The 20,338-nt window shown below is 52.7% G+C and overlaps 1 protein-coding gene and 1 long non-coding RNA gene across 12 annotated transcripts; one reads left to right on the top strand and one right to left on the bottom strand.

Moving 5' to 3' along the window:
• Positions 1–6,940: 6,940 nt before the first annotated feature.
• Positions 6,941–13,372, bottom strand: LOC309635984. Its single transcript, XR_014249142.1, has 3 exons — positions 13,299–13,372; positions 11,473–11,982; positions 6,941–7,026 (listed from the first exon to the last, which is right to left on the bottom strand). It is a non-coding gene; the product is annotated as an uncharacterized lncRNA (long non-coding RNA).
• Positions 7,022–16,767, top strand: SYT15B (synaptotagmin 15B). Of its 11 annotated transcripts, XM_082407901.1 has the most exons (9): positions 7,158–7,492; positions 7,649–7,886; positions 8,905–9,097; positions 9,655–9,797; positions 10,749–11,044; positions 12,533–12,709; positions 13,336–13,456; positions 14,413–14,592; positions 15,692–16,767. In XM_082407901.1, the coding sequence occupies exons 2-9, from the start codon at positions 7,880–7,882 to the stop codon at positions 15,985–15,987; spliced, it is 1,413 nt and encodes a 470-aa protein (XP_082264027.1). In that variant the 5' UTR covers positions 7,158–7,492; positions 7,649–7,879; the 3' UTR covers positions 15,988–16,767. The 11 variants fall into 11 exon arrangements, with proteins under 11 accessions (XP_082264029.1, XP_082264026.1, XP_082264032.1 ...); XM_082407903.1 differs by having other exon boundaries at positions 7,022–7,886; positions 12,533–12,703; XM_082407900.1 differs by having other exon boundaries at positions 7,022–7,886.
• Positions 16,768–20,338: the final 3,571 nt, after the last annotated feature.

Below are 20,338 nucleotides of genomic sequence, written 5' to 3'. Positions count from 1 at the left end.
TCCCATTCATTTCCTGCCTTGGCTAACAATTAATTAAGAGTCTTAGTTACAAATATCAGAAATCAACTCATACTGGCTTAAGAAAAAAAAAAAAAAAAGGTAATTTATTGGACCACCCGGGATAAATGGCTGCCGGCACAGCAGGACCAAGAGCAAGACAGCTTCATCAGGCCTCCCACGCTGCTCTGAGCTCTTGTCTCACACACACTCCTCCACACGGGTGCTCCCAACATCCCCAGACTTACTTCCTTCAGCTCAACAACTCCCACCAATAAAGGGAGTGATCCCACAAAAATTCCAGGATTGATTCTGATTAGGTCATGACCCAACCCTGAACCTATCCCTGTGGTCTGGGTCACGTGCAAAGCTCCAGAAAAGAGGCAAGCTGGTGATGCGGGGAAAGGGAAGAGATCGCCTTCTATCAGCTACTACATGGACGAGGAGAGGAGAGAGTAGTTCTCGAGAAAGAAAAGGCAGGATGCCGTTGCCAGGAGAGGAAAAAGGCTGCCAAGCAGGGAACAGGAAGCAGGGAGAACTGGGCAGGGGAGCAGAGAACATCCCTGGGAGGCAGGAGTGAGCCGTGGGCTCTGGGCTCCACCCTGGGACCCTGGGTGGTCGTCCATAGGATGGCACACATTTGGAGCCAGCATGGTGGAGTAGGGGAGAAGGAGGGGACTTCTGACCTGACAAGGACAGATGCTCAGAAGAAGGGGTTATGGGAAATTCAGGCTGAGGCCACCCTAATAAAACCAGAGAAAAGAGATGAAGCTGGTGGGGGAAACCCTTCCCCATCTCACAAAGAGGGACCTGGGGTGACTGGGCTGGAATTGACATAAATGTCAGAAACACAGTCTTCCACACGTTTCTCAGCATGGCCTTTATCCTGCTCTGGCCTCTCTGTTCCTAAGTGATGACAGATGACACTTCCTTAGACAGGGCTGATTCTTAAGGTTAATTGAAAGTGGCCTTTTGCGTGAATTATCCATTGCACTGAATTATTAATCACCTGCAGACATTTGCAGGCTTTTAAACACTTGGACTTCCTGCAACCCTCCTTGGAAATGTTTTTTCCAGTGGAAATATGACTTCCTTTTGGCCATGGAAAACAGAAACATTGCCTGCTGCTGTTTCCAGATTTCCTAGCTCCCAGAGACCCAGTAAGGAGCCAGATCTGAAAACAGGAAGCAGGGCCAGGGCTGCAGCCAGACTCAGAGCCCATTCTTTTCTGCGGAGTAGGCTCCAGGCCAGCCTGGTCTCAGAGCCTCCACGGGACAGTGGACAGAGGGAGATTGACCACGGTGCCTCTGGCTGTTGGCCTTGTTCATGGTCATCTCCACAGGAAAGGGTGCCCAGGGGCCTTGCATGGGCCCTTCAGTGGGTCAGTGGGGAGGAAGGAATGAGGAAGGCCAGGTGTCAGGTCCAGCTCCACCACTTACTGGGTGGGCCATGGAACCTCTTTGATTTGGTTTCCTCGTCTGAAAAGGTGGTCCCTGGACAGGTTGACAGGACAGTTTGACACAAGGCAGGGCAGGTTGACACAAGGCAGGGCTCAATGGGATCATGTACATCAAGCCTGCATCATGGGACTTCCCTGGTGGTCCAGTGGGTAAGACTCTGCACTCCCAATGCAGGGGGCCTGGGTTCGATCCCTGGTCAGGGAACTAGATCCTGCATGCATGCCACAACTAAGAAGTACACATGCCACAAGTAAAGATCCCACATGCCACAACAAAGATCCCACACGCCACAACCTAAGACCTGGAGCAGCCTAAATAAATAAATATTAAAAAAAAAAAAAAAGCCTGCATCATGATAACCAGAACATAAGGAGCAAAAAGAAAGGTGGATTTCCCTCCTGCCATCTGCTCTCATTTTCCAGTGGAAGAAGAAAGACTCAAAACTCAGTGGGCTGGCTGGACATGTAAGGTGCACGCAGACAGAGCTAGCAAAGTAAGTGTAAGCCCCAGCAGCTGGTCTCCAGGGCTAGGTCAAGGAGCTCCTATCAGACCTGGAAGGGTAAGCCCAAGATGTGTGATACATGGACAATGGTGGCAGAAGCCAGGAAGCAGCTCAGCCTGAGGGCACAAGCTCTTCATCCACCATTCAGCACAGCCTTGGCCGGGAGGTGGATATTGGGAACGCTGAGATAAATAAGACATGGCCCTCTGCCTTCATGGAGGTTCTGGTCTTCCAGGGAGAGTGAGCTGGGGTAACAGTCACAGACACAGACTCCTATAAACCAACATGGTAGCTGCAGGTACAGTGAGGACAAGGAAGGGGTGATGAAGGGCTTCATGGAGGAGGAGGAGATACTAGAGTTTCATCTTGAAGGATGAGCAGTGAAGAAGGAGAGGGAGCCCCTGGATATCTCAGGCAGGGAGAGGGCAGCATAATGAAAAGGCACCTGGTGCATTGGCAGAGCTGCCAGAAGTAGTTCCACCAGTCTGGGCCCTGAGCATTGCAGAGGGACGGGGGGATATGGGGTGTCCAGGTGGGTGAGAATGGGGAGAGGAGCCTGGAAGAAATAAGCTGGGGCAGGGGTATAGGATCGAATCTAAACTGCAGAGAGAAAGTTGATGAGGTGAGGCATGATGAAGACCTGGGCAAAGTTCTTGATGGTGATGGAGATGCATGGAGGAGGAAGAGGCAGGACTTGGTGACTGCTTGGGTGTGAGTGGTGGTGACTGCTTGGTTATGAGTGGTGAGGGAAGGAGGCCAGGGAGGAAGATGGAGCCCTGGGAAGGCACAGCGCAGGGCTGGGGGAGGATGGGCAGCTCTGGGCCTGGCACTTCCTGACTGGCCACAGGCATTGCCTTTTCCAGGAGTACCCACTTCCCCACCCCACACCCAGAAGGGCCCCAGGGCAGCTCAGGCCCAGCTGTGGAAGTGGCTGGGTATTAATGAGTGTCATGCCCATCAGGGAGGAGTTGTCAGGCAGACAGGACAGTCGCGAGTCAAGGGGGGGAGGGGTATGCTGTGGTAATGAGGGGTCATGGTGGCTGGAGGATTACCATCTGGGGGCACATGGGCCTTGCTAGCTGCCTGGTCCCAGCTTAGGAGCAAGCTGAGAGCTCCAGGCAGCAGGAAGAAGGAGAATATAAACCATCTCTCCCAGAGGGCTGCCCAGACTCTGTGCTCAGCACAACAATAGCTCCAAAGATGTCCACTCCCTAGTTCCTGGAACCTGGGAATAGGTTACTTTACAAGGCAAAAGGGACTTTGTAAATATGATTAAGTTAAGCATCTTGAGATGCAACATCACTAATTATTAGAGAAATGCAAATCAAAACTACAATGATGGGGGCTTCCCTGGTGGCGCAGTGGTTAAGAATCTGCCTGCCAATGCAGGGGACATGGGTTCAAGCCCTGGTCCGGGAAGATCCCACATGCTGCGGAGCAACTAAGCCCTTGTGTCACAACTACTGAACCTGCACTCTAGAGCCCGAGAATCACAACTACTGAAGCCCGCACACCTAGAGACCATGCTCCGCAACAAGAGAAGCCACCACAATGAGAAGCCTGCACACTGCAATGAAGAGTAGCCCCCGCTCGCCACAACTAAAGAAAGCCCACGCGCAGCAATGAAGACACAATGCAGCCAAAAATTAATTAATTAATTAAAAACCATATGGTAATTAATTACCACATGACACAGCAATCCCACTACTGGGTATATACCCGGAGAAAACCATGATTCAAAAAGACACATGCACCCCAATGTTCATTGCAGCACTATTTACAATAGCCAGGTCCTGAAAGCAAGCTAAATGCCCATCAACAGATGAATGGATAAAGAAGATGTGGTACATATATACAATGGACTATTACTCAGCCGTAAAAAGGAACGAAAATGGGTCATTTGTAGAGACGTGGATGGACCTAGAGACTGTCATACAGAGTGAAGTAAGTCAGAAAGACAAAAACAAATATCGTATATTAATGCATATATGTGGAATCTAGAAAAATGGTACAGATGAACCTGTTTGCAAGGCAAAAATAGAGACACAGACGTAGAGAACAAACGTATGGACACCAAGGGGGGAAAGGGGGATGGGATTGACATATATACACTAATATATATAAAATAGATAACTAATGAGAACCTGCTTGTATAGCACAGGGAACTCCACTTCGCTGTACAGTAGAAATTAACACTACATTGTAAAACAACTATACCCCAATTTAAAAAAAAAAAAAGATCTTGAGATGGAGAGATTATCCTGAATTATGTGGGTGGGCCCCATGTAATCACAAAGGTTCTTATAAGAAAGAAGGGGACTTCCCTGGTGGTCCAGTGGTTAAGACTCCACGCTTCCACTGCAGGGGGTGCAGGTTCGATCCCTGGTTGGGGAACTAAGATCCTGCAAGCCATGCAGTGAGGCCAAAAAAAAAAAAGAAAGAGGGGGACAGCACCTTTGGTCAATTAGTCTGTGACAAAGGAGGCAAGAATATACAATGGAGAAAAGACAGCCTCTTCAATAAGTGATGCTGGGAAAACTGGACAGGTACATGTAAAAGAATGAAATTAGAACACTCTCTAACACCATACACAAAAATAAACTCAGAATGGATCAAGGACTTAAATGTAAGGCTGGACACTATAAAAGTCTTAGAGGAAAACACAGGCAGAACACTCTTTGACGTTAATTGCAGCAATATCTTTGTGGATCCACCTCCTAGAGTAATGAAAATAAAAACAAAAATAAACAAATGGGACCTAATTAAACTCTAAAGCTTTTGCACAGCAAAGGAAACCATAAACAAAACAAAAAGACAACCCACAGAATGGGAGAAAATATTTGCAAACAAACTAACCGACGAGGGTTTAATCTCCAAAATATGCAAACAGCTCATGCAGCTCTATGTCAAAAAAATAAATAAATAAACAACCCAATCAAAAAATGAGCAGAATATCTAAATAGACATTTCTCCAAAGAAGACATACAGATGGCCAAAAAGCACATGAAAAAATGCTCAACATCACTAATTATTAGAGAAATGCAAATCAAAACTACGAGGTACAACCTTACACAGGTCAGAATGGCCATCATCAAAAAGTTTACAAACAATAAATGCTGGAGAGAGTGTGGAGAAAAGGGAACCCTCCTACACTGTTGGTGGGAATGTAAATTGGTACAGCTATTATGGAGAATAGTATGGAGGTTCCTTAAAAAACTAAAAATAGAACTACCATATGATCCAGCAATCCCACTCCTGGGCATATATCTGGAGAAAACCATAATTCGAAAAGATATATGCACCCCCATGTTCATTGCAGCACTATTTACAATGGCCAAGACATGGAAGCAACCTAAATGTCCATTGACAGATGAATGGATAAAGAAGATGTGGTACATATATACAATGGAATATTACTCAGCCATAAAAAAGAACAAAATAATGCCATTTGCAACAACATGGATAGACCTAGAGATTATCATACTAAGTAAGTCAGGCAGAGAAAGACAAATATGATATGATACCACTCATATGTGGAATCTAATTTTTGAAAAATGATATAAATACTTATTTACAAAACAGAAACAGACTCACAGATTTTGAAAACAAACTTATGGTTAACAAAGGGCAAATGTGGGTGGGAGGGATAAATTAGGAGCTTGGGATTAAAATACACACACTATTATATATAACATAGATAACCAACAAGGACCTACTGTATGGCACAGTGAACTCTACTTAATATTCTGTAACAACCAATATGGGAAAAGAATCTGAAAAAGAATTAATATATGTACATGTATAACTGAATCACTTTGTTGTACACCTGAAACTAACACAACATTGTAAATCAACTATACTCCAATAAAATTTTTTAAAAAAGAAAGGCAGAAAAAGTAGATATGTAGATGACAGGAAGTCAGAGAGATTAGAAAGTGCTGCTGCTGGCTTTGAAGATGAAGGCAGCTTCTAGAAGCTGGGAAATGTCAGGAAATGGATTTTCCCCAAACACTGGAAGGGAAGCAGCCCTGCAGGCCCATTTTAGTCTTCTGCCCTCCAGAACTGTAAGGTAATATATTTGTGTTTTTTAACCACTAAATTTGTGGTTATTTGTTACAGCAGCAACAGGAAACTAACACAGACATCCAGTTCAGACCTGAGGGGAAAGACGGGGAGGTTGGGGGCCACTAAGGCCCCATTTCCTGAGACACCGCCCCCATCTCCAGCCTGGTGAAAGCAGAGGTCAGGGCCTCAGGTCTTCCAGACACTCCAGCCAATAAGACTGGTCGCGGAGGGAGGGGAAAGGGCAGTGGGGGAAATGCCCTGCCTCCACCTAGCAGGGTGAGGGGGTGGAGTGGAATGAGAGGTCCCACTCCTCCGGGACACTTTCGGGGCCCCATCTTCTCACCACCCCACGCCCATCTAGATCCTGAAAAAGACTGACCACACTTCCTCTGCACTCTAGCGACCAAAGGCTCCCAGACAAACCCCTCCCCCTGAAGGGAGAGGGATTCCTGTTCACCACCCATCCCACCTCAGGTCATTTAGGGCTCAGGCAGGGCGGGGCCTAAGGCACACTGACAGACCGGCGGGCTCTTCACCTTGTCCACCCCGCCTCCTCCTTCCCTTCATAGGCACAGGTGTGACTTGGGAGCAAGGCCCAGGCTCAGGCTCTGTCTTTGGACACAACCTTCAAGACCGTGAAACAACAAGACCGACCCTCCCTCCGCCCACAAATATCTTCCTTTCCTTCCGCTCTTACAGATGCTTTGAAGTCTGAGACGCTCCCACAAGAGCTCCCCGCCGGGACGCCGTGCGGACCCTGGGAGAGTGCTCATCCTCTACGGGGTTGCACGCTGGGTGAGAGCGGGCTGCGGACCAGGAGAGCCTTTACTCCAGCCTCTCCGTCAAGGCTGCGTTCACCAGCCTCCATTGGCGTAACCCCTGCGGTCTGACAGTAATCACTATAGAAATAGTGACAGTGGGTGGTTAGGACTCCTCACTTCCACTGCAGGTGACACGTGTTGGATCCCTGGTCGCGGAACTAAGATCCCGAAAGCCTCACGGCTGGGCCAAAAAAAAAAAAAAAAAAAGGTTACCGTGGGTGCAGAGTAGGGAGGAGGCCTAGGCGAAACCGCCCTCGGTCATATAATCACAATAGAGGCTGGCACGCGCCGCGCTCCCCCAGCCTTGAGCCAGTCACGGATCTGAATACATTAGATACGTTAACCCTAGTGGGAATACTATTATTAACCCAACTGAGCCGAGGAATCTGCTCTCTCCAACGCCTCATTGCTGTCTGTGTCTATTGAGCCGGCCAACTTGTAAACCTGGGCGCTGCCCTGCGCGCCCCCGCGGTCAGACCGCAGCGCCGGGGCCGGACAGGGCGCGGAGACTCGGCCCTGGAATCCGCGAAAGCTCCCGGGAGCAGGGGTCGGAGCTGGGCATCAGTCTGCAGAGGATCTGCGGAAGGTGGAGGCGCATTCCTAGACGGGCACAGCGCGTGCCAAGGCCGCCAGGGGTGAAGAGCCAGGTGCGGAGCCGTCTACCAGACGCGGGCGGAGAAGGCTTTAGCTCTGCCCCCGGGAAGCCTGGCCCTCGCGCCTCAGCCGCGGGGAGCCCCGGGCGCCCCGCCCCGCGGGGAGCCCTTCGGTTCCGGGAGCGCATGGTCGGCTCTGCGCCCTTCCAGGGCCACGACCAGGGCCGGGCAGGGGCGGAGCCGCGGCCTCCGGGAGCTGGGTCCCTGCCCCCGCCGTTCTTCGCTGACCGGAGCGCAACGAGGTACTGCCCCCCGCGTCCGCCCGACGGCCCGCTCGGCGCTTTAAAAACCCGCCCGGCTGCAGCGGTGACGGCGGGAGGCGCGGAGACTGGCGAGACCGAGCCCCGGGCCCGCGCCCCAGCGGCCGGCCAGAGCAGCCCCATGGAGGGTAAGTGCCCTCGCCTCCTCACCCGCTACCCCGGCGCCGCGCTCTGCGCCCCGGCCCCTCAGCCACCCTTTGCAGCACTTTCCCTCACCCTGCGGGCCTCTGCTGGGTCGCAGCCCTGCCTTGCCTCCCGCTCCTAGCGGGGTGCGGGGATGGAGCGTAAGGCCCGCTCCTCGCAGCTAGCTGCGGGTCAGGAGGTGCGGGTGTCTTTCCTTCTCACCACCCAACCGGGTCCTGACCCCAGAGCCTGGGAAGCCCCGCGCCCGCGCGTGACCCGAAGGAGGGACCTTGCTTGCTTAGCGCAGGATCGAGGGTCCGAGCTCTCTCAGCCGGCTCAGACTGAAGCCTCCCAGGTCCGGGCAAGTGTGAGGTGCAGGTGCCGGTAGCAGAGTGCCTGTGTTTTGGTTTCTCACACTCGCTGCTCTCATCCTCATCCACATCCCCTCCACCGCCTCCCACCGACTCCGCTAAGTGGGCTTGCTGTGAGAGAGGGCTGAGCGGTGGGAGCGGTTTTTAGAGAAAGTTACAGAATTCAAGCAAGAGTCCAGCCTCTCAGCAGGTTCCAGGACCCAAAGGATAGGGCTCTGAGTGCCACCCAGGGCGTCCTCCCTTCCCCTGCTTTCCTTAAGTGCAGGGTGCCCAGCTCACCCTCAAGCCTGAACAGGAGTCCAGGGAAGATGGAGGTTCTGATAAGAGAAGGGTTAATTTCTATGCAGAAGCACAAGGAAATGGTTCATTTCACCCAGAATCCCAAGTCCCAGGCCAGCTGCTTTCCAAGGGAAACCAGAAAGCTCTGCCCAGGGCACTAGGACCATAAGGGAAATGGTTTTTCCTTGAGACCCAGCAGAGCCCAGCCAGCAGCACCCCTCCCCAGCAGATACCTTAAACCTGCTTCTGTGTTATTCCTGGGGTCCAACCCAGGGGGGTGGGCTTGCTGCTCAAATTCTGTCCCCAACCTGCCAGTGGTGTGAAGGGGAGTGGCCTTCCCCAGGCATCACATCCCGGTGGTGTCTGCCCCCAGAGCAGGTGGTCCTGGTGATTGGGGGCATCCTTGGGGGACTGCTGCTACTGCTGCTGTTGATGGGGGTGAGCTGGTGTCTCTGGAAGAGGCTTTGCGCCACGTTCACCTATGAGGAGCTGTCAGGGGCCACGGCTGCCTCCAGCACACAGGGACACAAGCTCTGCCCACCGGATGCCAGGACCCAGGCAAGCAGGTGAGGCAGGATTGGGGCCTTGGGGCCAAGGGAGCTCCTGCTCTTGCTTCGGGCCCTCCCTGTGGCATTTCCCCTGGAGCGGCGTGGGGAAGGAAAGGTCTGTTTATGGAGGGCCTCCTCTGTGCTGTCAGCAGGCTGGGAGCTATCACAAAGAAACCCCAGAATTCTCACCACAGCTATGAGGCAGGTGTTATGAAGCCCGTTTTCCAGCTAAGGAAAGTGAGGCTCAGTGGACATAAGTAACGGGTCCAGATAGCACAACTAGGAAGTGGCAGAACAGGCATTCAAGCCCAGGCAGGCCTACTCCGGACGCTGTGCTCCTTCTCCAACTCAACACTGCTGTGGGCAGATGGAGGTGTTGCCTCTGGCTGTGTTTGTGTGTGTGTGTATGTGTGTGTGTGCCCTGGTGTGGGCCCAGAAAATGGTGCTGTTGCCTCCTCCTGGCTCCTGCTGGCTTTTTCTCCTCCAGCGCCTGGCACTTAACCCCTCTGGGCTGAGCGCTCTGAGGCCACACGGTTCAATAGCCACCTACGTGTCATCTCCCTGCCTCTGGACAGGCCACCAGGTATACCATTCGTGGTGCCCCCTTCCCTCCAAAGCCAAGACTGGGTGCCCCTGAGCAGCAGAGAGTGGGCCCAGGCCCCACAGGACCCCTGCCCAGCCCCGGAGCTCCTGCCCCATGCCACCGGCAGCAATCTTGGTGAGTGTGCCCACCAGGGCCTGCCCAGGGGTCATGGTCTGCTCAGGCCAGGGCGGACCCATCTGGTTTCATGGGCCTGGCTCCAGAAAAAGAGCCTGGATGGGCCTGGGGATGCCAGAATTGCCCAGTGACCACTCTTTCCAGGTGCTTGGGTTTACCAAATGCCTGCTGCACCCCAGCCTGGGCCAGATATGGCTTCATGTGCCATTTTGGAGTTAGACCATAACTCTGGGGCTGGGGGAGGGATTATCACCCCATTTTACACATTAATAAACTGAGGCTCCGGAGGTTAACAGTGCCTTGCCCAAGGTCACAGAGGCAGTAAGCAACAGATCTGGAATTGTAACCCCAGTGTTCCTGGGTGCAGAACCTGTGCTGTGTCCTGCTTCAGGATGATGGGTTGGCCAATCCAGAAGGCAGCATGGTGGAAGCTGGGCACACAGCTTTCTGCCTACCTCTTTGCTCTGAAGACCTCCCCAGGAACCACCCAGTAATCAGCTAGGCCCTTCTAATTTAAAGAGGAAGAAAAGGGACAACACTATATTACTGAGACACCCTCTGGACACCACGGAAAGGGGCCAGGCCAGATGCTGGGAACTGCGCCCCGCCCTGCAGGCCCTGACCTCTGGGGGTGGGGGTCAGTCACGGGGGCAAGGGTTGAATGAGTACTGTGGCCTCTGCTAGGAGCCCCAGGGAGGAGCAGGCCTGGATGCAGAATGCCTTAGTGGTGAGAAGGCCTCTTGGGGGAGCTGCACTAGAGAGAGGGGCTGTGTTCAGTCTGGAGACGAGAGCGGGGCGAACGTGGTCAGGAGAGGCCAGTGAACTGCCTGGTCAAAGCTCAGCCAGGAAGGGCTGGGCCAGGAGAGGTGTGGCAGTGGAGCCCAGAGCTTGCTGTCCCCAATGCCCCTGCCTTCCCCTGGCCTGCCAGTCCTCCCAGCCTCTGTGTTGTAGGAGACGCATGCGTGGTGGGGACCATCAATCCAGCGCTCTACAAGATCCCGGAGGACAAAAGTGAGACCCACTTCCCTGAGGGCTGCCTGGGGCGGCTGTGGTTCTCTGTGGAATATCAGCAGGAGGCCGAGCGACTGCTGGTGGGCCTGATCAAGGCACAGCGGCTGCAAGCCCCCTCAGAGACCTGTAGCCCCCTGGTGAAGCTCCACCTGCTACCGGATGAGCGGCGCTTCCTACAGTCCAAGACCAAATGCAGAACAACCAGCCCACAGTTTGACGAGCACTTCATCTTTCAGGTATGGCCTCCAGAGCGGGCAGGGTCTGGGACCCTCTCCCTCCTGGGAAGGACAGACATTGTGCAGGAGAGCCCCAGCCTTCCGTGCTAACCAGGGCCTTGCAGCCCCCAGGACCCCTGTGCCACAGGCTCTGCTTTACCCCTCCTGCCAGGTCAGGGTGTACAAGAGCCCTCACCCTTGAATGGTGGGGGAAGATGAGAGACTTGAGGGAGGTGGGGCAGAGGGCTGGGCTCCTCCTGTCCAGGTTGCCTGGAGGTGAGAAACAGAAACATATTCTTGGAACACCCACTGAATGCCAGGCCCTGGCTCATGGGGCTCAGGGAGGCACCCCAAAGCCCTGGAACACGAGGAGCTCTCTGGCAAGGTTGTCCATGGAAGGCGGAGGGGGAGACCCCCCCAGGCCCCTTGGGGTGGGGGCAGGAACTCACCCGTCCCGTCAGAAGCCAGAGCAGGACCTGAGAGCCATCTTGCGACAGGTGGTGCCTTTGCAGCATGGTGGGCGGATGAGCTCAGGGTCTGGAGGTGCTGAGGCTGCCGGGGCACTGAGTCAAGCTCACGGTGGCCTGGGAGCCTCAGCAGGTGACTGGGGCCCTTATGGGAAGCCAGCAATCAAGAGCTGCCGAGAGGCCCTGGACAAATTTTTAAGAGCAGGGCAGCAGGCTGGCTGGCAAGGTAAGGATAGGCCAGTCTGCATCTGGGAAGAGTGTGATTCCTGCTTCTTCCGGGGCAGAGCACTGAGAAGAGGGGTGGCATGGGGCCCAGCCCCTGGCTGTCCTGCTGGTGCCGAGGCTGTGAGAATTCACAGGTGAACCTGCTCCTCTTAGGACATCCAGATCCAAGGTGGGGAGGCTTGGATCAGCCACACGTCATGCTTGCATAGTTACACCCATCACTTCCCTGCCCTATCCCTGCACCAACTTGCTCCTGGCCTCTCTGTGCTTTATGGGGGAAGGGGAAGGAAAAGAAGAGAAGAAAATCAATATTAATTAACCATCTGCCATTCATGGTTTTATAACCCAGAGACTAAGAAACATTATCCCATTTTACAGGTGAGGAGACTGAGTCTCAGGGAGAGGACTGTTCAGGTGCCCAACTCAGATAGCAGAGACAGGCGGGTTCCCTGGGCTCCAGTGCGGGAGCTTCTTATACTTTTATGTGTAGGTAAATCATTGGATGCCCTGTTAAATGTAGATTCTGCTTCATGGGTCTGGGTGGAGCCTAAGGTCCTGCACTTCTGAGGTCCAGGGGGTGGTGTGTGCTGCTGGTCCTTGGAGCACACTCTGCGTGGCAAGGCTCTGGCACACCCTGCCACCTCCCCGGGATACTGGCCCAACGGCAGCAAAGGGTCCCCTGAGGATGCCTGGGTTTGGGGTGCACAGGTCCCTGGTTGAGACACCCCTCATGGAAGGATCCTGTGTCCAGAACATACCACGCCATCCCATCCCCTGACCCCACACCTGAGCCCAGCCAGGCCCTCATCTCCCTCAGGTGTCCAGCAAGAGTGTCACCCAGAGGGTGCTGAGGTTCTCGGTGTACCACGTGGACAGGCAGAGGAAGCACCAGCTCCTGGGCCAGGTGCTGTTCCCCCTGAAGAAGGAGACCCTGGTGGGCAACTGCCGGCGCATCATCTGGAGAGACCTGGAGGCTGAGAGCCTGGAGGTAAAGGTCAGGGTCACCAGACATATGCCACCATGTGTCAGACTACCGTGGACAGCCAGCAGGTGTGGCCCAGCACCTGCTAGCCAGTGTCAGCCCTCAGCATACTGCCAACCACCCCACCACCCCTACAAGTGTGACTCAGCATGCTGGGCCCAGGCCGGAGCTGCGTGGGACAAGGAGGGTGTGTGGAGACTGGGCAGGGAGGGGTGCCTGAGCCTCTTTTGCCCTGGAGATCAGATTACCTGGAGCATCCTGAAAAATCCACGTTTGGATTCCCATCCAGATCAGATAGCTGTGAAAGATGACACCCCAAATGGACCAGCCAAGGAAACTACCTACTCTTCCCCCAACCCCCAGTGAGGGTCCCGGTGGCTCAGAATAGGCCTTGGAATCCCTGAGACCTGGGTTTGAACCCTCAGCTCTGGTCCTTACTACTCTGTGATCTTCAGCGTGCCCCTTCAACTCCCCAGACCTCAGTTTCCCCATCTGTAAAATGGTGGGTGGGCTTCCAGGAGGGAGTGTGGCTATGTCACGGAGTACTCAGGGCCTGCCTGCCGGGAGGAAGGAGGAGGGCATGGGGGCCTCCAGTACCTACCAGGGTGACAGGGGTGCTTTCCTCTCGGCCTCTCCAGCCTCCCTCCAAGTTTGGCGACCTCCAGTTCTGCCTCAGCTACAACGACTGCCTGAACCGCCTCACGGTGATCGTGCTTCGAGCCAAGGGCCTCCGACTCCAGGAGGACACGAGCTTTGTCAGTAAGCCTTCGCCCTGGGGCAGGGCCCACCCTGTGAGCTTAGGACCCTCACCCCCACCGTCCAGCTTCTGCTCGAATATGCTGCCAGGAGCATCACTGCCTCCCGAGCCACGCCCTCCCGCTCTGCACGGCTGTGGCGTGAGAAGCTGCTTCCTTATGTGAATCCCGGGGCTGCATCTCCTTGGCCTCCATCAAGACCCCTAAGACACCTGAGACCAAATTTGCCCTTCCCTTTTCCCAAGGCGGTGTCTTGGCTCCTTGCCTGCGCTGCCTGACTCCGCCCCTGCCCTTCTGCGAAGGTTCCAGTTCCTCCAGGACGAGGCCCTGTGCCCCCCAGCCCCGGGAGCTGGGGGTGGCGGGGGCACCCCTGGGTGCAGAGCTGGTCACTCAACTGGAGCCCGGGAGCTGGGGGCACAGGAGCCCTGCTCGGGCTCACCCCGCATGTCCTGCCCCACTGTGAGCCCCCCAGCCACCCAGTGGGTGGTTGTCTGCCCCCATGCGTCTCTGCCTCTGGCTCACTGTAAGCAAGCTGGCATTCAACCCTCCACTGCGGATCCAAAACCCATCTCAGCCTCTCCGCCAAAAAACTTGGCCTCTGAACGAGAAGGTGTTTAGGGGCCCCAGGAGGCCTGAGCACCCAGCAGGCAGGACCCCCGCCCCCCCGTGGGGAGGGATGGGAGTGTGGTGCCAGGTTCCAGGAACAAAGGCCAGCCGAGCCGTGGGTGCGTTCAGGAGACAGAGAGGAGAGAAGAGGAAGGGAGCCGAGCGTTTCCTCGGCTGCAGGCAGTACACTAATCAACCCCATTTCCTCTTGTAACGCCCTTTGGCTGCAGCAGCTGTGAGTAATGGGGTCCTGGCGCCCAGGCGGGGCGTGTGCCCTCCCAGCCGGACCTCCCACAGGCTGGAGGCTGGGCCCCTGCCCGCCCCTCCTAGCCCGCGGTCTGCACTGCCCCCCAGGTGTCCTTGTCAAGGTGTCTCTGATGAACCACAACAAGTTTGTCAAGTGCAAGAAGACTTCGGCTGTGCTGGGCTCCGCCAACCCTGTGTACAGCGAGACCTTCAGCTTCAAGGCCGACCCTGCCGAGCTGGACACGGCGAGCCTCAGCCTGACAGTGCTGCAGAGGGCCGAAGGGGACAGTAAGGCTGCTCCCTTACCCTCAGGCCGTGGGGGCAATGGGCGAGGAGGAGCTGCTGTGCATTCAGGAAGCACGGACCCTTTGGAGGGAGCTGTATGGTTTCTGTCCTCCGCCTAAGGAAGCTAGCGCTCAGAGAGACTGAGATATTTGCCCAAGAACGCGGAGCTTGCTAGTGAGAGAGCTGGGATTCACACCCAGCTTTACTCTGGTTTGATTGTCCATAGCACCCTAGAAAGAGGTTAAAGGATGGCCTCTGCTACCGCCTCCTGGGGCAAATCACCAGAGAGGTTGGGAGACGGCACAGCTACCTGCCACCAGCCCAATGACCTGGTGCCGTGGGTCTTTATGTGCCCTTGTGTTGCCTCATGACTTCTGTACAAGTCTTGAGGGTCCTGGGTAAGGTTCAGTGTGGAGTTATCCCAGGCTGCTCTCCCATACTGCCCCCCACCCCAGTGTCCACTGTCACTGAGGTGGAGCTGTCGGGCCAGCTGGTCTCATGGGCCAGAGTTTAAGCCCCTTCTCCACTGTGGTAGTTGGTGGGTGAAAATCATTGTTGGATACTCCCCCTGAATACTCAAGTGGGCTGATGGAAGAGGGCTCCCTTCTGGAGGGGCCCCTTCCTCCTCGGCTCTTTGACGTGAGGCAGGTTTGACGGCCCACTGGGAGGGTGGGGGCAGGGTGGGTACCCCAACGAAAGGGCAGGCTCTCCACCTGGGCTCCCTTCCCCTGCCAGCTGCCGCTCCAGATCAAAGTCAAGACCTCTTTGGAGGCTGTTAAAGAGGGAGGGGGCTGGCTACTTCCTTTGAGGGGAGGAGTGAGAGAGAGAGGGAAGGCACTGGGGATGGCTGAGGTCGTGTGGCTTCTGGGCTCCAGAGAATGACAGTGTTCTCCCGCCCTGCCCCCCCACAGGGAGCCGCGAGCTGGGCCGGGTGGTGGTGGGCCCCTACATGTACACCCGCGGCAAAGAGCTGGAGCACTGGAACGAGATGCTTAGCAAACCCAAGGAGCTGGTGAGGCGCTGGCACGCGCTTTGCCGCACCACTGAGCCCTGACCCGGGCAGGGACCTCGGGTCTGCTCCAGGAGCCCTATCTCCCCACAGCCATGCCTGACAGCCACAGGCCTGGACGCTGCATCCAGCATTCTCACTGGGCTGCAGGACCAGCCCGAGCCGGGGGATCACGAGTGCCGACGTGCAGGAGAGAAGAGGTGACAAGAGAGCCCGGGCCAGGGCAGCGGTGTGGCCGCTGGGCTACATCTCACCAGCATGTGAGGCCCTCCCAACTCATTCCATCCTTCTTTACCCGTGGGGCTGCCTGGGCTTGGAATCCTGGCTCCTGGTCGTCGCAGTCTCGAATTGGACCGGAATCTCAGGCATTGGGAAGAAATACTCTCTAGAGTGAAAGCATAGCTGTGCACGTTGTGTGGAGTGCCAGGGAAACTTGGAAAACTGATGATGTGTTGATGCTCAGCCTCCACTTTTTTCCTCTGTGGTTTCTCTGCCTTCTGCCTGGCGGAGAAAATGAACTGCCCAAAGCGTTTATTTCAGTTGGTCCACAATAAATAGCACAGTCTGAGAAACTGGATTGGCATGTAGGTGTGGAACAGTCCCCAGGATGCCTGGGCAGCACGGCTTGGGAGAAAAGGCTCCTGGGGATCGCGACTCACTCGCTTCACACCTGCAGGAGAAAGCAGCCCGCCCAGGTACCAAGTGGTGGACAGGTTCTGGGCGTCTGCTCCTGGGGCTCTCACTTTGGGCATGAAATGGTGAAAGCACGTGGCCAAAGCATAGCCCATAGGGCTGAAAGCTTTTCCCGTAAACCTAGCAATTCCATTATGATTATTGTGTTGTGGTAGGTGTCGGTGTAAACTTCATAAAATGGAAGTTCCCTCAACTACCCGTGAAGATGTACTCAAGGTCACCGGCAGCCCCTGTGCTTGTCACTGTTACTTATCAGGCAGTTTGTATTTTCACCCAAATGCTACTAAACTTGCAGATTCAAGCCTCGTTACTGTGTAATTAGAACAACACTTAAAACAGAATCTTCTCTTTTCTTAGGCAGTGAAGCAACTTCTGCAAAAGCAATTAGTGAATGTTGCCATCGGTTTGTGCCTCTTTGACTTCACCTCCAATGTCTGTCAATGCACAAATACAAGCTTTGCTGGCAGTGGTCCATACGCACAGAATACCTTGTGTTTGCTTTTCCTCACTTATTTCATGGGTCCATTTTTAACGTAGTCCACACTGCAGTAATTTCTAATAGTGTTGTGGCACACACATAATAGGCATTCTCTGTGTGTTTGTATAGCCAGCTACTAAAATGGAACTGTTCCCCTTTCACCTGGGGTCATGAAACCATAGGTGCCAACCACCTCCACATTTCAAGGGGAGGTTCATGCCTGTCAGTGACCTTTCCAGGGCCACTTGGAAAAGTTGGTAAGTTTTCCCTTTGCAGGACAGAATGGATGGGTATGGCCTACTCACGGTTGAAAAATCTCAATGGCAAGAGACAGGCAGGCTCTCTGCTCTGATGGGGAGGTGGGGGTGATATATTGGATTGGCCCCCGTCCACAGATGCAGTCAGGGTAAAAAATACACAAGTGCCTCCCATAGACCAGAGACGACAGCCAGCCTGGGCTATCTCGATACCATCCACAAGGTGACCCAGCACAATGAAACCCTTGGATTTCCATAAAACATTTAGAACCAGCTTCTCAATTTCCACACCAAAAAAGTGCTAGAATTTGGTTGGATTCTTCATGGAGTATATAGATCAGTTTGGTGGCCATCTGGTATCTTTACAACGTTGAATCTTCAACCCATTAACAGGGTGTATCCCTCTATTTCTTTAAGTCTTTTGCAAATTTCCTTAAACGTGTTTTGTGGTTTTCAGGAACGTGTTTTTGCACCTCTTTTCTTGGATTTATTCTTAGGTGTTTTATATTTGTTTGTTTCCAGTATATAGAGATTCTATTGATTTTTGTATGTTGACTTTGTACCTAGTGAGTGGCCTTGCTAAAGTCACTTGTAATAGTTTGTCTGTCGATTCTTTGTACTTTCTTTGTATATAGTCATGGCCTCTGTGAATGATAGTTTTACTTCTTCCTTTCCAATCTTTATGCCTTCTTTATCTCTTGCCAAATTGCAGTGGCTGGGTAACTGGACAAGAAAAGGAAATAAAAGGCATCCAGATCATGAAGGAAGAAGTAAAACTATATTTATTTGCAGATGACATGGTTTTGTATATAGAAAATCCTAAGAAATCCACCAAAAACTTTTGTGAATATAGAATTCTAGGTTGACATTTCCTTTTCTTTCAACAGCTTTAAAATGTTATTCACATTTCAGAACTTCTTTTTCTTTTCTTTCATTCTTTTTTTTTTTTTCTTTGACCATGCAGCACGCCTTCCAGGATCTTAGTTCCCAGAATGGGGAATGAACCTGGGCCACTGCAGTGAAAGTGCCAAGTCCTAACCACTGGACCGCCATGGAATTCCCTACAATTTCTTTTCTGTGTCTCCCTTTTATCTGACATCTTGGCCCCTCCAGTCCCAGCTGCCTTGGCAACCCCAATCTCCAGTGTCTTGTCTCTCCAGCTCCAGAGTCTCTGCTGCCTCTTCTGCCTCTTAGCCATGGCCCTCTGTCCAAATGCTCAGCCTCTTAACTAGAATCAGCAAGTTTCCTGAAGGGAAAAGTGGTTCACAGAACGTCAGCTCATCTCCTTGTGTTTTCCTTCTTCTGAGATCATGGCCCATCAAATGCTTGTCGACTTGGCAGCTCTTCAGCAAAGAAGTTTTCTGCATTTTATTCAGGCTTTCTAGTTGTTCTCAGCAATGAACACAACTCTGACTCAAGCAGAAAAATAATTATTTTCTCAGATTTCTTCTCCCAGAAAAAGAATTCTTAGCAAAGAGTGATTTTATACAGGGAATTTGATGACACAAGTTACACAGCCTTCTTGGGAGGCTGAGGAAGCTAAAAGGAGAAAAGTTGCTTGTATCAGTTGGCTATTTTTGGAATAATGGTGCATAACAAACAATTTCAACATCTCAGTGTTATACTAAAATGAGCATTTATTTCTCACACATCTATGGGTCAGCTGAGTGTGGGCTGATCTAGGTTAGGCAACTCACTTTCAAGCTGTGGGTCTGGCCAGGCTTGGGTTCTCATCCAGGCCTGCTCCATGTTTGTTCATTCTGAGCTCCAGCTGAAGGGGCAGCAGCTACCCAGGGAAAGCTCTTCTCATGGGGAAGGCAGAAGAAGGGCAAACACATTTCTACCCTCTGCTTGTGTTGTGTCACCTAATATCCCATTGGCTGAAGTAAGTCATTTGTCCAAGTTCAAAATCAAAGGGCAGGGAGGTAAACTACACCTTTTTGTGAGAGGAACTGCAAAGCACCATAGCAATGGATACAGCTACAGGGGGGGTTAAGGATTGGGGTGATAACTCAGTGCACCATACTGATGTTCCCTAGAAATGGGGAACGCCAGGCCCTGTGCTTGGCTGTGCAGATGCAGTCCCTGAGGAGGAGACCTCCCTGCCTCGTAGCTGCTGCCAGGTCTCAAAGCCATTGCTGCCTATTTGGTATCCCATAGTGATGACTGGGTGGAATTTGCACAAATTCTTTGCTCAAATTACTGCAAGAGCCTTGAGCATCCTGCTGTCATAAATGTCACAGTCAAAGGGAGAAAAGGATGATTTTTTACCTTCTTTCCACTTTCTAGCTTCACCTGAGTGTCTCACATTTGGTAAACTCATCCTGGAACCCTGTTTCGTAAGTGCTGGGAAGCATAATTTCCAGACTTCCATTTCCAAAAAATGTAATAAGACCTTTAAAGGGGATGCGGAGGGGGCTGTGTGCCAACCCACACTCTGGGGCAAACCTGAGTCACAGGAACCTGCAGAGAAAGGAGGCTCTTGAAGAACCCACGTGAGTACTCTAGCTCATAACTGGTCATGTTAGAACCTCTCCTGCCCCTTAGGTGGCCTTCCCATACCCCCTCCCTGCCCCTGCGTGGATGATCAGAAATCCCTGTTAGCAAGTTGGGAAAGGAGGAGTGGGAGCACAAATTGGAGAAATAGGAAAACAGTGCTCCAAGCCGATCTTCTGCTGTGGCCGGCTATAGGCATGAGCCCAGGTCAGGGCAGGAGTGAGGGGGAGGCGTAAACTTTAAATGAAGTTGGAGATAACTAATGAGAACCTACTGTATAGCACAGGGAACTCTACTTAATGCTCTGTGGTGACCTAAATGGGAAGGAAATCCAAAAAAAGAGGGGATATATGTATATGTATAGCTGATTCACTTTGCTGTACAGTAGAAACTAACACAACATTGTAAAGCAACTATACACCAATAAAAATTTTAAAATAAAAATAAAAAGATAAATGAAGTTGGAGGTTTGGACCACTGCATGACTGGACATTTCAAGTGCTGAACATGACCTGTTTTCGCAAGTAGAAGTTATAGGAAAAATTTATTGTTACATAAGAGTGCTCAAAAAAGTCACGGGACTTGCCCTAGATTTTATCCAAATGGCAGGGAGAAGCTACCTGCCAAGCAGGTTTGAATGGATGACTGGGGAAAAAAAGGATCAAGTAGTTTGCTGATTACATTCTATAAGGCCGGCTCTTTCAACAAAATGGATATATTTCTTAATTGAATTTAATATGCCCTTATGAAGACAGATTGGAATATCTACTTATTATGGGGTTTTTTCCCCTAATTTTCAAGTATGGAATTATTTGC

Source organism: Balaenoptera borealis, assembly GCF_965194805.1.
Source record: "Balaenoptera borealis genome assembly, chromosome: 10".
NCBI classification, from domain to species: Eukaryota; Metazoa; Chordata; class Mammalia; order Artiodactyla; family Balaenopteridae; genus Balaenoptera; species Balaenoptera borealis.
The sequence above is the reverse complement of the archived record's forward strand: the minus strand, read 5'-3'. Positions and strand labels throughout refer to the sequence as shown.

Bases quoted from the DNA above. Each gene is read 5' to 3' on its own strand.
- SYT15B (XM_082407900.1), top strand. From the start codon at position 7,625: ATGGTCGGCTCTGCGCCCTTCCAGGGCCACGACCAGGGCCGGGCAGGG. The intron at 7,887-8,904 runs GTAAGTGCCCTC...GTCTGCCCCCAG, and splicing joins CCAGAGCAGCCCCATGGAGG to AGCAGGTGGTCCTGGTGATT. The intron at 13,457-14,412 runs GTAAGCCTTCGC...ACTGCCCCCCAG, and splicing joins GGAGGACACGAGCTTTGTCA to GTGTCCTTGTCAAGGTGTCT.